At 44.5% G+C, this 16,189-nt stretch overlaps 1 protein-coding gene across 1 annotated transcript in view; it reads right to left on the bottom strand.

Annotated features, from left to right (window-relative positions):
* tmem64 (transmembrane protein 64) overlaps positions 1-10,385 on the bottom strand; it is a 41,941-nt gene extending 31,556 nt beyond the window's left edge. Inside the window, exon 1 of the mRNA XM_078216009.1 lies at positions 9,021-10,385. Within this exon, the coding sequence (XP_078072135.1) occupies positions 9,021-9,707 (687 nt within the window). The 5' untranslated portion in view covers positions 9,708-10,385. The remainder of the gene's footprint in view (positions 1-9,020) is intronic.
* Between the last annotated feature and the right edge of the window lie 5,804 nt (positions 10,386-16,189).

The raw sequence follows: 16,189 nt of genomic DNA, 5'->3' as shown, positions 1-16,189 counted from the left end.
CGCTTCTACCACCTCCACTGGCAGCTCATTTCATATACGTACCACCCTCTGTATGAAAATGTTGTCCCTCAGTCTCATTTAAATCTTTAAATTTGTACGTAAGATACAACAGACAGATCGGTACTAAAAAGAAATATACCTGTCCATTTCTATGTTTTCTTTGTGTCAGTAAATGTTACTGTTGATATATTGTTCATCTATAGTTAAGATTCTGGGTTATATTGTTGAAAGTTGGGCCTTGGTTCAGGAACCAATACCCCATTTATAACTGTTTCTCATGGGAAAATCAGTGCCAAGTTACGACATTTAGACTTAAGATGCATTTTTCAGCAGTCAATAGTGTCACAAGTCCGAGGACTGACTGTGTTACATTTAGTCCCCACAGCCAAATCATTTATACATATTGTGAACAGCTGTGGCCCATTCACTGAACTCTGCAGTGTGATGAGCCAGGATATTTTTACAATAATCATCAAAGCTGACACATTATCAAATGACAATGCACAAATTACAGATTTACTGATTCAGTTCCATAACTACATGTGGTGGAATTTGAACTCATGACCTCTGAACTGTCATTCTTGCTTTCAACACCTCATTGCAGCCTAAATGGGGCAGACAAAATGTGGCATGAACTCAGTGTACTCTACAATAAAATTTACAAAGGTTAATTTAACTAATTTATATAGTTTAGTGTATATTTGATAGGGCTAGTGTCTGAACACAAGCACCTCTCTAAAAATGTTCTGAAATACTATAATTTATTCAGATTGCCAGCTGTTTCCTCCAGTACAAGACTGTAAATTGTTAAATTGGGAGTGATCCATTCCCCAGCATTTTCAGGATCAACAGGACAATAATCAAAGCTACAGTGGTTAACATTGCTGCCTCACAGCACCAGGGACCCGAATTCAATTTCGTCTTTGGGTGACTGCTTGTGGAGTTTGCACGTTCTCCCCATATCTGCATGGGTTTCCTCCGGGCCCTCCGATTCCTCCCACAGTCCAAAGATTTGCAGGTTAGGTGGGATTAGCCATGCTAAATTGTCCCTCAAGTGTCTCAACATGTGTAGGTTAGGGGGAATTAATGAAGTAAATGCGTGGGGCTACAAGAATAGGCCCTGGGTGGGATGCTCTGTTGGAGAGTTGGTGGAGACTTGAGGGGCCGAATGGCCTCCTTCTGCACTGTAGGGATTCTATGATTCCATTATTAGATCTTTTAGTTAATAAAAGTAATAATAGGTCAACAACTTGAATTGTTAGCTCTCTCATATAGATGCTGCAAGCGCTGAGTAATTCTAGAATTTTCTGTTTTTATTTCAGATTTTCAGCACCTGCAGTATTTTGCTTTCACAATATTGTTTCATATTGAAACCTAGTTTAATTGATAATTAGGCTCCAATAGATTATTTTCTTAACATTTTCACAATGCCAATCTTTGCTTTATCTTCATAAAGTCACTAATTAGTGAATTTCCAAAATATGCGTACATCAAGATCATTCAACTCTACATAATTTTTTTAAGATAAACACATAATATTGAGATTCAAGTTTATCTAGTCCTACAAAGAGGAAGGCTGACAATCCAGATTTCATCATAAGAACAGATCTCATACGCTCAATTTCTCTAACATTTAGGTTACATTTGTCCCCAGGTATTTGACACCTGCTCTCACCAAGCTGTTTTGTAAATCATTGCTCCCTATAGGATTGTTTTGTGTTTTGCTGAAAGATATTCACCATTTGCAAACTTGTACACTCAACTGCTCCCAGTTTCAGGACCTGCCTGAAGATACAGTTCACTTCAATGCAGCAACACATCACAAAGCAGCATATTCGAGATGTCCACTGAGTAAATTAGATTGCACGTTGAGTAATTTGAAAAAGGAATGCATGCTTCAGGCACTGCTAATATCCATTTTTTTGCAGCAATGCTAGCTTCAAATTTGACCTACACAACATTTTACTCTTCCTTTAAACTCCTACCAAACTCTTGCAATGGAAGAGCTGCAAATGGTGTTATTACTATTGTTCCCAGTGACAACCAAGCTACTTTGCAACTGTATGTCAGAGAATGAAACAACTAAACAAACGTTTAACCTCTCCCATCTTTAATATAAAAAGGAAAACCCTCCGCTCACCGCCTCTCTCTGCTGAACCTCACTTGATAGAGGTAGGAATTGCTTCTTACATACTACACCAATATTTTTTACCTAGCTTGCCTCCACAGCTCAAATCCCTCTCCATGTGTTGTTCTACATCCTATCATCTAACAGCCTCAACTTTCCTTTGTTTCCATTAAATTACATCTGCCTCATCAGCCTAATCCCCAAGGTATTGATCATCTCATCCCCAGACATTTGCGGCACTCACCCATGTTATTTTCATGGCAGCAAATTCCACTTTGCTGCTCTCCCCACTTCCAAATCATTTACACTGAACACAAAAGTTCAGATCTGAAACAATGACGAGACAGAGTGCAGAAATGAGATAGAGAATCTGGTGAACTGGTGCGGCAACAATAATCTCTCCCTCAATGTCAATAAAACAAAGGAGATTGTCATCGACTTCAGGAAGCGTAAGGGAAAATATGCCCGTCTACATCAATGGGGAGGAAGTAGAAAGGGTCGAGAGCTTCAAGTTTTTAGGTATCCAGATCACCAACAAACTGTCCTGATCCCCCCCATGCCGACACTATAGTTAAGAAAGCCCATCAACACCTCTACTTTCTCAGAAGACTAGGGAAATTTGGCATGTCAGCTACGACTCTCACCAACTTTTACAGATGCACCATAGAAAGCATTCTTTCTGATTGTATCACAGCTTAGTATGGCTTCTGCTCTGCCCAACACCACAAGGAACTACAAAAGGTCGTGAATGTAGCCCAATCCATCACGCAACCCAGCCACCCATCCATTGACTCTGTCTACACCTCCCGCTGCCTTAGCAAAGCAGCCAGCATAATTAAGGACCCCACGAACCCAGACATTCTCTCTTCCACCTTCTTCCGTCGGGAAAAAGATACAAAAGTTTGAGGTCACGTACCAACCGACTCAAGAACAGCTTCTTCCCTGCTGCCGTCAGACTTTTGAATGGACCTACCTTGCATTAAGTTGATCTTTCTCTACATCCTAGCTATGACTGTAACACTACATTCTGCACTCTCTCATTTCCTTCTTTATGAACGGTATGTTTTGTCTGTTTAGCGCGCAAGAAACAGTAGTTTCCACTATATTAATACATGTGACAATAATAAATCAAATCAAAATGGCACTCATCATGGAAACATTCCAGGAACCGTCATCATCATTTATGAAGCAGGTCCATGAACAAAGACCCTTTGCTTCCTCTTTCCAAGGCACATTTTATCTGATGGCTCTCACTATGGTTTTGAGGTTTGAACTAATTTCCTGTACAATACAGTGAAAAATGTTTCTGACATCCAAATGTCCAGCAAGTACCCCATATCAGGAATGTAGGGACAGGAATAGGCTATTCAGCTCCCGAGTCTAGTCCACCGTTCAATTAAATTTTGGCTGATCTGTATCTCAACTCTATTTGGGGACCACTGTTCCCTTGATACCCTTGCCTAACAAAAATCTATTCAAAAGAACTCTGAAAATTTCAACTGACCCAGCCCTGGTGTTTTACAAGAAAGAGCTCCAGATTTCTTATAGGATACTGCGAGGCCTGGATAGAATGGACGTGGAGAGGATTTTCCACTAGTAGGATAAACTAGAACCAGAGGGCACAACCTCAGACTAAAGGGACAATCCTTTAAAACAAAGATGAGGAGGAATTTCTTTAGCCAGAGAGTGGTGAATCTATGGAACTCTTTGCCACAGAAGGCTGTGGAGGCCAGGTCATTGAGTGTCTTTAAGACAGAGATAGATAAATTCTGGATTAATAAGGGGATCAGGAATTATGGGGAAAAGGCAGGAAAATGGGGATGAGAAAAATATCAGCCATGATTAAATGGTGGAGCAGACTCGATGGGCCAAGTGACCTAATTCTGCTCTTATGTCTTATGGTCTTATTTCCACGATCCTTTGTGTGAAAAGCTCCAAATTTAAGAATATCACCTCCTTGTTCTGGATTATCCTACCAGATATAACTGTTTCTCTGTTGGAACACTATCAGTCTAAGCATCTCGATTAGGTTACTCTTCAAACAGCTCTTCTCAAAGCACTATAAATTAAGCAACCCATTCTCAGAATTTAATCCATTAAGACCTGGATTCTTTCTAATGAAACTGCAATGTACCCCCTTCTTAAGGTCTAATACCCTAACTAAACACAGTACTCCAGATGAGGTTTAGTCAAGGCCACGTACAATTGAAACCACTTCCTCATTTTTATATGTCAATAGCAACCCTACCACCCAGAGATTATGGTAAACATTTCATTACCCTTTCAATTGTTTAAAAACTATCCAGGTCTTTTACCTCCTTAAGGCTAAAACAATTAGTTGAACATGAATTCTATCTCAAAAACTTGCTGACTTGCTCTTAGCCACATTGGGGCGGCATGGTGGCACAGTGGTTAGACTTGCTGCCTCACAAAGCCAAGGGCCCGGGTTCGATTCCCAGCTTAGGTCACTGTCTGTGTGGAGTCTGCATGTTCTCCCCGTATCTGTGGGGGTTTCCTCTGGGTGCTCCGGTTTCCTCCCACAGTCTGAAAGACATGCCGGTTAGATGCACTGACCTGACCAAGCGCCAGAATGTGGCGACAAGAGGAATTTCACAGTAACTTCATTACAATTAATGTAAGCCTTACTTGTGACTAATAAATAAACTTTACTTTTGCTCTGCATCTGCTGCTTGTAGCTACTCCTACAAGAGTTAAACTTCTGTTGTCATGTTGGCATGTTACACGTGTCTGTCTTGAGGCATCCTCACATCCACTGCAGCTAGTCTGCAACCACTCTTTCTGCTGCCCCATATTTTACCCTCTAAAAAAGATATCTCTGCAGCTTTTCAGTTCTGATCAAATGGCAAAAGTACTGACTTTTCCCTTTAGGACGTCACTTTTCAGAGTTCCTTTTGACCTTGAGATTTCAAACACCAATTATGGTCTATTTATGGAATTTTAAGCATACATCTTGGACATTTCAAAGGCCTTTTCTCTTCCACAGAGCTTTACTTATTATGCAGTTTTCTGAGGTATACGGGAAAGTGGATAGAATGCAACATCTTATGAGTTATTTTCTTGTCACACATGCTTGAATTTTATTGTTGTTAACATTTCTCTAGGTATTTTGCTAATCTCTCCCTCAACCAGACAGGATAAGTGGCCCATCGCCTGCAGGATTCTTGACATATTCCCTTTACTTTAGAAATTGATATCATGTTCCTCCTCTACCATCAATTCACAAAAGCTATTCCAATTTCCAAAGCATCCATAAATTGGCTAATCTCATCAGCTCCCTTAAGTACCTGTGTGCAGTAAATTTAAGTCATATAGTTTTATTTTTAAATTCTCTTAGCCTGCCCATTGCATCCTTTATCTTTAAGTTCTAATTTTCTCATAATTTCCTAGAAATTCCACTTCTGTTTTAGAAAAGTAGCCTCTTTTCTTTTGTGAACATGAACAGAGATGGACAATATTTCCTTCAGTTTCAATGTGAGCAGTGTGCAAGCCAAATAGGGATTCACGTCTGCATTTTATACTGACTACAGTAAGAAGTTTAACAACACCAGGTTAAAGTCCAACAGGTTTATTTGGTAGCAAAAGCCACAAGCTTTTGGAGCCTTAAGCTCCTTCTTCAGGTGAGTGGGAATTCTGTTCACAAACAGGGCTTATAAAGACACAAACTCAATTTACAGAATAATGGTTGGAATGCGAATACTTACAGCTAATCAAGTCTTAAAGGTACAAACAATGTGAGTGGAGAGAGCATTAAGACAGGTTAAAAGAGATGTGTATTGTCTCCAGACAGGACAGCCAGTGAGATTCTGCAAGTCCCGGCAAGCTGTGGGGATTACAGATAGTGTGACATGAACCCAATATCCCGGTTTTATACTGACTGGCAGCCCACAGCCTGCTCACAACTCTCAATTTAGGATACTGTAGATTTGAAATTTTTTATTTTTTTCTTGGAAAGTGTGACCACTGCTGAGTGCCATACCAGCGTCACCAGCATTATATTCAGGGTCTGCTTTCAGAGGATACCTGCATGGATAGATCCAAATTGTACAGCCAACTACACTTTACAAACACAAACCCTCTCACCAATATCTGAATTACCAGTTAGATTTTCACATTAATCCACTCCTTCCTAACATTAAAAATGAAGTTAGACACTTAGCAATTGCTCGAACCCTTTTAAATGTGACTTGGCACAGGCTACAATTATATTGTAAAAGCTGGAAATCTGAAATATAAAAAAGATGTTGTAAACATTCAGAAGGTCAGACAGCATCTGTGGAGAGAGGCAGAGTTAATCTCACAGGTCGATGATCTAATGACAAAAGATTGAACTGAAACATTACTCACTCTCCCCATGGATGCTGCCTGACCTGGAGTATCTCCAGCATTTTATGCATTTATTACAATCTAAAACTGCAGTGGGAGCAAAGCACAAAGAACGGAAGTACAACAGAATGCAAGACTGCCTCGATAGTCCAACGCCGGCATCTCCACATCATCTCAAAGTGATCCCAGAGTTTAGCACTGACCTGATGTTTGGACAAACATTGTGGTATGTGCGATTTACTTCAGTGATGTTTTACCAGGAGGGTCAGAGAGTTAGGGCAACAGTAAAGGAGGCCACTCGGCCTGACTCCATGCCAAGATTTCAGTCTAATGCTCTATCCTCAAAGCTGCAGGCTTGCTTTCTTAACATTTGCCAATCTAATTTCTTTTGAAATTATTGATCTTTCCGCTTCCACCACCCTTGTAGCAGAATTTGAGGTCATTACCACACTGTGAAAAAGTTCTTCCTCACATCCTCCTGTATCTCTTGCCCAAAACTGTAAATCAATGGCCTCTGGCCCTTGTACCATCAGCTAATGGGAACAGTTCATCTTTGTCTACATTACCTAACCTGTCATCATAGAATCCCTACAGAGCAGAAGGAGGCCACTTGGCCCATCAAGTCTGCACTGACTCTCCAACAGAACATCTTACCCAGACCCTAATCCCGTAACCCCACATATTTACTCCGTTAATCCCCCTAAACTACACATCTCAGGACACTAAGGGGCAATTTAGCATAGCCAATCCACCTAACCTGCACATCTTTGGACAGTGGGAGGAAACCAGAGCACCTGGAGGAAACCCACGCAGACTTGGGGAGAATGTGCAAACTCCACACAGACACCCAAGGTTGGGAACAAACTCTGGCATTGAGGTGGCAGCACTAACCACTGTGCCACCGTGCTGCTATTATAAGCTTGTACACCACCAGCAGAACTCCCCTCAACCTCCTTTGCTCTAAGGAAAACAATCTCAGCTTCTCCAACCTAACCTCATAGCTAAATTCTCTCATTCTAGGAACCATTCTGGTAAATCTCCTCTCCACCCTCTCACGGTCCTTCACGCCCTTCTGAAACTGGATGCAATACTCTGGTTGTTGTCCAACCAAAGGTTGCTACCATTTGCAAGGTACAAAAACAAAAAGGGCAAATGAGAAAGTGTTCAAAATGAATTCAAGTTTTCCCCTTCTAAAAGTATTTTGTCATTGCACCAACAATTGGTGCAAAATAAGTTAATTTTGATTCTGGGTAGTCATGTCAGATTTTACTAAGAGAAAAGGAAGGGACGTGGACTATTGAAAACTAGTGTCTGAAACATTTTTGTTATAGAACTCTTAATTGATCTTTAGTTTTGAGTTCCATTGTGATAAATATACCACTGCCCCTATTCCCCAAGTAATAGCAATGATCCCTAGACTGGAGGCACCACCAACAAATCCCCATGGAAATTAAACATAAATACCCTCCCATGCCACCCACTTGTTCAAGATGGGAAATTAAAGAGTTTTAGAAAACGCAGGAATTATTTGAGAAGTACTATAATTGAGAGTCAAAATGCAGTTTGGGATACTCATTCATTTATACTTATTGCCAAAACAGCATACCCTGCAAAATAGTCATTCATTAAACTAAGCAAATTTTTACAAAATTGTTACTTAGATTCCAATCACAAATTAGACGGCGACAATACTCTGTGTTGTCTGGAGTTGGATGGGTTAGTGGTAGCACTGCTGTCTCACAGCACCAGGGACCCGGCCTTGGCGATGACCCAGGCCGCCACCAGCCTCCGGCAGAGCAGGTGAGCGGTGAAGGTCCCGATCAGCACCCCGACCACCACCAGCCCCAGGCCCAGCACGAAGCCGTACAGGTAGCCAGCGGCCATGCTCAGCACGATGTCTGTGCAGAGTCTGCACGTTCTCCCTGTGTCTGCATGGGTTTCCTCTGGGTACTCCGGTTTCCTCCCACAGTCCGAACGACGTGCTGGTTAGGTTGCATTGGCCATGCTAAATTCTCCCTCAGTGTACCTGAACAGGAGCTGGAGTGTGGCGACTAGGGGATTTTCACAGTAGAATCCCTACCATGCAGAAGGAGGCCATTCAGCCCAACGAGTCTGCACTGACCACAATCCCACCCACCTATCCCCATACCCTGCTAGTCCCCCTGACACCAAGCGATAATTTAGTATGGTCAATCAACCTAACCTGCACATCTTTGGACTGGGAGGAAACTGGAGCACCCGGTGGAAACCCACGCAGACACGGGGAGAATGTGCAAACTCCACACATACAGTGTCCCAAGCCAGGAATCGAACCAGGGTCTTTGACGCTGTGAGGCAGCGGTGCTAACCACTGTGCCACCCATCATAACTTCATTGCAGTGTTAATGTAAGCCTGCTTGTCACACTAATAAATAAACTTCCAAACTTTACCTCGAGTGACAAGTTATTAAAAAAAGAGTAAACTTGGAGCAGTTTCTACACTGTAGACAGTTGCAATAAGGGATGTTGGAGGTCAAAGTAACATTGCATTGTAGCTCTCATTACTCACCGAAAACACTGCATTCTGCAGGCCGAAAGGAATGGGGGTGAGTCTGGCCAAGGCCACCACCTTGAGTCCGCTGCCTCCTTCCACCACTCTGACCACGGCGCTGAGCTGCTCGTTGGCCCGGACCTTGGCGATGACCCAGGCCGCCAGCAGCCTCCGGCAGAGCAGGTGAGCGATGAAGGTCCCGATCAGCACCCCGACCACCACCAGCCCCAGGCCCAGCACGAAGCCGTACAGGTAGCCGGCGGCCACGTTCAGCACGATGTAGCCCCAGCTGCAGGGCAGCGAGACGGCGATGAAGCCCACGACGAAGAGCAGCGCCCCGACCAGACTGTCCAGGCTCTCCAGCCACAGCAGCAGCTCCTTGAGGTAGCGCCGCAGCAGCGCCAGCGAGGAGAAGCACAGCAGGCTGAGCAGGCACACCAGCACGAAGCTCTTGAGGCAGCAGCAGCCGGCCAGGCAGCCGGGAGCTTTGGGGTCCCCCAGCATAGGCAGCTCGCCCTCCAGCCCCGGCTCCTGCAGGCTCAGCTCCGGCTTGAGCCGCTGCGCCTCCAGCCCGTCCCCGGGAGACGGAGGCAGCAGCGGCTCCGTGCAGGAGGGTCTCTGCAAGCCCCGGCTCACAGCCAGCTGACCCCTGCCCAACTTCCTCAGCACTTTGCTCAGTAGCTGCAGAGAGGCAGAGCTCCACATGCTGGCTTCAGGAGGAGAAAAACCCCCCTCAGTGCTAAATCCGTGCGGAAGATTTAGATATATTAATAAATAACTGTTCTTCCTTGTGTGTGGATGGGGAGGGATGAATAATAAAAAAAATCCCACTTTCTTCTCCCCAACCTTGATCAGCTCACTTTCTCCTGAGTCCAAACTCAGTCTGACTAGAGTGAGGAGGGTTAAAGTGCTGCTTAACCAAGGGGAGGGGGGCTAGGATGTTCCCGCAGGCCGAGTGGCGGCAAAAAAATAATAGGAAACAAAATAAACATTTTTTTCTTCTTGTGTTTTCCTCCCTCCCTCTTGCTCAGATGATCCCGCTGTCTGTGGAGGTGCAGCGGAAGCAGCAGCCAGCCAGCGGGAGGAAGAGGCTTCCTACTGCCACGTCCTGTCTCATCTTTCCTGGGGATCTAAAGAGCGAGCACAACACACACACACACTAAGACACAGCGCTCCGCCCAGCCTCTCCTCCCCGGCCGCCGCCGCAGCCTAACACAGCCCCGGGAGCACACACAGCCTCTCCCCCGGGCTGCTGCACAGAGCACCAGCCGGCCCGAGCCGCCTCCCCCAGCCCGCTGCCCCCGCCGCCTCTTCCTGCTGCTGCTCCATCCGCCTTCCCCTGCAGCCCCGGGCCGCTCTCTCTCACTCACCCACAATGCTGCTAAACTGCTGCACGTCACCCAGCGGCGCACAATTTAAAAAAAACAGACACTAGAGTGGGCTGATTAGTAACCCCCTACTGCCTGAAAGAAACGTCAACTATAAGACCACAAGACATAAGAGCAGAATTAGGCCACTCGGCCCATCGAGTGTGCTCCGCCATTCAATCATGGCTGATACTTTTCTCATCCCCATTCTCCTTTTCCCCATAACCCCTGATCTCCTTATTAATCAAGAACCTATCTATCTCTTGTCTTAAAAAGACACTCAATGACCTGGCCTCCACAGCCTTCTATGCCAAAGAGTTCCACAGATTCACCATTCTCTGGATGAAGAAATTCCTCCTCATCTCTGTTTTAAAGGATCATCCCTTTAGCCTGAGGTTGTGCCCTCTGGTTCTAGTTTTTCCTACGAGTGGAAACATCCTCTTCACGTCCACTCTATCGAGGCCTCGCTGTATCCTGTAAGTTTCAATAAGATCCCCCCTCATCCTTCTAAACTCCAACGAATACAGACCCAGAGCCCTCAACTGTTCCTCATTCAACAAGCTCTTCATTCCAGGGATAATTTTTGTGAACCTCCTCTGGACTCTTTCCAAGGCCAGCACATCCTTCCTTAAATATGGGGCCCAACACTGCTCACAATACTCCAAATGGGGTCTGACCAGAGCCTTATACAGCCTCAGAAGTACATCCCTGCTCTTGTATTCTAGCCCTCTCGACATGAATGCCAACATTGCATTTGCTTTCCTAACTGCTGACTGAACCTGCATGTTAACGTTAAGAGAATCTTGAACAAGAACTCCCAAGTCCCTATGTGTTTCTGATTTCCTAAGCATTTTTCCATTAGAAAATAGTCGATGCCTCCATTCCTCCTTCAAATGTGCAAAACCTCACACTTTTCCACATTGTATTCCATCTGTCACTTCTTTGCCCACTCTCCTAACCTGTCCAAGTCCTTCTGCAGCCCCCCTGCTTCCTCAATACTACCTGTCCCTCTACATATCTTTGTATCATCTGCAAACTTAGTAACAGTGCCTTCAGTTCCTTCCTTCAAATCCTAATGTATATTGTGAAAAGTTGTGGTTCCAGCACTGACCTCTGAGGCACACTACTAGTCACCAGCTGCCATCCTAAAAAAAAACCCTTTATTCCCACTCTCTGCCTTCTGTCAGTCAGGCAATCCTCTATCCATGCTAGGATCTTACCCTTAACACCATGGTCACTTAACTTATTTAACAGTCTCCTATGCGGCACCTTGTCAAAGACCTTCTGGAAATCTAAATAAATCACGTCCACTGGTTCTCCTTTATCTAACTTCCTTGTTACCTCCTGAAAGAATTCTAACAGACTTGTCAGATGTGACCTCCCCTTGACAAAGCCGTGCTGACTCAGTCCTACTTTATCATGCACTTCCAAGTACTCTGCGATCTCATCTTTAATAATGAACTCCAAAATCTTGCCAATGACCGAAGTCAGGCTAACCGGCCTATAACTTCCCATCTGCTGCCTCCCTCCCTTCTTAAACAGCAGCGTTACATTAGCTACTTTCCAGTCCTCTGGTACCCTCCCTGCCTCCAGTGATTCCTGAAAGATCACCACCAATGCCTCTACAATTTCCTCAGCTATCTCTTTTAGAACCATGGGATGTAGTCCATCCAGTTCCCATGATTTATCCACCTTCAGACCTTTCAGTTTCCCCAGAACCTTCTCCTTAGTGATGGCCACTACACTCACCTATGCCCCCTGACTCTCCTAGAGATCTGGCATCCCACTGGTGTCTTCCACCATGAGAACTGATGCAAAGTAACTATTCAGTTCCTCTGCCATTGCTTTGTTTTCTATTATTACTTCTCCAGCTTCATTTTCCAGTGGTCCAATGGCTATTTTTGTCTCTCTCTTACCTTTTATATATTGAAAAAAACTCTTCCTACCTTCTTTTATATTACTAGCTAGCTTACGCTGATATTTCATCTTCTTCCCCTTATTGCTTTTTTAGTTATCCTAAAGGCTCCCCAAACCTCTGGCTTCCCACTAATCCTTGCCACTTTGCAAGGATTTGTTTGCTTTTATGCTGTCCTTGACTTCCCTCGTCAGCCATGGATGCCTTGTCCTCGCCTTAGCATGTTTCCTCCTCCTTGGGATGAATTTCTGTTGTGCCTTCCACGGTCTTCCCTGCTAGGCTGCCTTTCCAATCAATTCTGGCCAGTTCCTCCCTCATGTCTTTGTAGTTACCTTTATTTAATTGTAATACCGTTACATCTGATTCCAGCTTCTCCCTCTCAAACTGCAGGATAAATTCTATCATATTGTGGTCACTGCTCCCTAAGGGTTCCTTCACCTTAAGTTCCCTAATCAAGTCTGCTCATTACACATTATCCAAATCCAGAATTGCCTGTTCCCTAGTAGGCTCTCTCACAAGCTGCTCCAAAAAACCATCTCTTAGACATTCCACAAATTCCTTTCCTTGGGATCCACTACCTACCTGATTTTCCCAGTCCACCTGCATATTGAAGTCCCCCATGATTACTGTAATATTGCCTTTTTTATATGCCTTTTCTATCTCCTGATTTATTTTCTGCCCCACATCCTTACTGCTAGGGGGCCTGTACACAACTCCCATCAGGGTCTTTTTACCTTTGCGATTCCTCAACTCTACCCACAGTGATTCTATGCCTTCTGATCCCATATCACTTCTTGCTATCGCTTTAACTTCATTCCTTACTAACAATGCAACCCTTTGCCCATCTGCCTGTCCTTCTGAGGAATTTAATACATACATAAGGAGGACATTGAAAGGATGTTTCCTCTTGTGGGTGAGTCCAGAATTAGGGGGGACTGTTTTAAAATTAGAGATTGCTCTAATAGGACAGAGATGAGGAGGGAGCAAGAATCTCGAACCTGTTGGACAAGTTCAGGGACTGAGGCGCCTGCAACCCTATCTCCTGGATCCCTCTACCTGACTCACTTGCAGCCATACCCTCCTGTCCTTGTCCACTGGCCGAATTCAAGGTATTTAATCTAAGGGGTGTGACTGCCTCCTGGGACACATGTATCTCTCCCCCTCCCTGATATGTCACAGCTCAGAATCCAACTACATCACATCAACCACATTTTCTCTTTCTCCCCCAGTGCAGGGGCTGTGATTCCCTGGGACATTAGAGTGGGCTGCCTAGCAATCCCTACAGCCCAAAAGAAACATCAACTATTCCACATCAACCACACTCTCTCTCTCTCTCTCTCTCAGTACAGGGGCTGTGATTCCCTAGGACACTAGAGTGGGCTGGCCAGCAACCCCAAAAGAAACACCAGCACAGCCACAGAGTTGAGGGGAAACTACTTCTCCCAAAGAGTTGTGAATCTGTGGAATTCGCTACCCCAAAGTGCAGTGGATGCCGGGACAGTGAGTAAATCTAAGGAGGAGTTAGACAGATTTTTAATTGGTAATGGGTTGAAGAGTTATGGGGAGAAGGCAGGAAAATGGGGATGAGGAGCATATCAGCCTTGATTGAATGGCACAGGCTCGATGGGTCAAATGGCCTAATTCTCTCCTACATCTTATGAATTTATGCACCTATGAACACATCAACCACAACCTTTCTCTCTCCCAGTGCAGGGGCTGTGATTCCTGGTCCTCCCTGTGATTCCCCAGAGTGGGCTGGTCAGCATCCCCTACAGCCTGAAACATCCATTGACTCTGTTTACACTTCCTGCTGCCTCGGAAAAGCAGCCAGAATAATCAAGGACCCCATGCACCCCAGGCATACTCTCTTCTACCTTCTGTTGGCAAAAAGATACAAAAGTCTGAGGAAACGTACCAACCGACTCAAAAACAGCTTCTTCCCTGCTGCCATCAGACGTTTGAATGGATCTACCTCATATTAAGTTGATCTTTCTCTACACACTAGTTATGACTGTAACACTACATTCTACATTCTCTCTTTTCCTTCCCTATGAACGGTATGCTTTGTCAGTATAGCGCGCAAGAAACAATACTTTTCATTGTATACTAATACATGTGACAATAGTAAATCAAATCAGATCAAATCATTCATTCCACATCAACCACATTCTCTCTCCCATTGCAGTGGCTATGATTCCCTGGGTCACAAGTCTGTTCAGTTAAATAATCACCAAACAAACAAACCTTTCCCGTATCACACATTCATAATTTTTATACACGCGTTTTGCGTTGCAACTTCCAAATCATTGCCAAAAAAAATCAGGATGTAGAAGCTTATTTTAACTGTCTCTAGTTTGTTTAGAATTGTCACGAGCCTATGATAATAAATTGCCGCAGTGGGAGCACAGTGACTGGGGTTTTTTTAAAGGATCCGGTTCTCAGGGCCTGCAAAGACTACAGCGTCCAATTAACCAACCATGCCAAAAATAAATGGTGAGCAGTAAGAAGCAGAAAATGCTGGAAATACTCAGCAGATCTGGCAGCATCTCTGGGAAGCAGAGTTAAGGTTTCAGGTCATTGACCTTGTATGAGAGAAACTGTTTCCGTCTCATGCAAGGTCAATGACCTTAACTCTGTTTCTCTCTCCATTCTCTCCAAAGGTGCTGCCTGACCTGCTGAATATCTCCAGCATTTTCTCTTTTTGTTTCAGATTTCCAGGATTGAAAATATGATGCTGTTACACATGGTTAAGAGTTCCATTTGAAATTTTGGATAATTTGTAGCAGCATCAAATAGATTACCGACTTCAAAAGAGTATGAAAAACTGAAACTACAAACACAAATCCTACAAATCCAAAAATGTAAGTAGGAATGTCAACAGAAGGCAACGGAACAGCCAACCTCCAGTGTGTTTCAATGCCAGTTTCCTCTAGAATTGTCAACTCAGTTTGGACACATTGTTGGTGGTGGAGGGGATTGGTTTGATCACTGCACTTTCCCACAGTTTCCATAAGTTATTATGTTTCAGTGAATCGTAGAATCCCTACAGTGCAGAAGGAGGCCATTCGGCCCACCACGCCTGCACTGACAACAATCCCATCCAGGCTCTATCCCTGTAACCCCACGTATTCACCCTACTAATCCCCCGACACTAAGGGGCCAATCCACCTAACCCACACATCTTTGGAGTGTGGGAGGAAACCGCAGTACCTAGGGGAAACCCACGCAGAGAATGTGCAAACTCCACACAGGCAGTCACCCAAGACCGGAGTTCAACCCAGGACCCTGGCGCTGTGAGGCAGCAGTGCTAACCACTCTGCCACCGTGCCACCCATTTGTTTTATAATAGTTTGTCCCTCTGTAGTTGTTGTGGTTGTATCATATCCTTGCTCAATTACAATATGACATCATGGAGCCCCTCGGGTCTCAAGGAAGGAAAAAACAGTAACTGGTACTGGTCCATGCTGGTCTTGTATGCCTAAAAATGGAACTCCAGTTCCGACCACTACCAGCCATTTCCCAAGATTTATCTGTTTATTCCCTACTCACTGACAGGAATGAGCTGGATTGGATACTGGGAAATTTCTCAAGTGTTCCAGTGAATGGTTCCTGTTTATTTCTGGCAGTGTGTTCTCCAAATCCCCCCACCACTCTTCCCCCATAAATGACTCTGTCTGATCCAGCCTAACCCCCTAGAATTACTCTGACTGTTCTCCCATCATCCTGGGGGAGTTACTCTTTCTGATTCCCTCACTGAATCCCACCCCAAGAATTACTGAAACCTGACCTCCCACCACCCTGAGAATTATTCTCTGATCCCCCATCATCCTGAGAATTACTCTCTGACACCCCCGCATCACCCTGAGAATTACTTTCGAATCCCCCACCACCCTGAGAATTACTCT

Source organism: Mustelus asterias, chromosome 7 (genome assembly GCF_964213995.1).
Source record: "Mustelus asterias chromosome 7, sMusAst1.hap1.1, whole genome shotgun sequence".
NCBI lineage: Eukaryota > Metazoa > Chordata > Chondrichthyes > Carcharhiniformes > Triakidae > Mustelus > Mustelus asterias.
The sequence above is the reverse complement of the archived record's forward strand: the minus strand, read 5'-3'. Positions and strand labels throughout refer to the sequence as shown.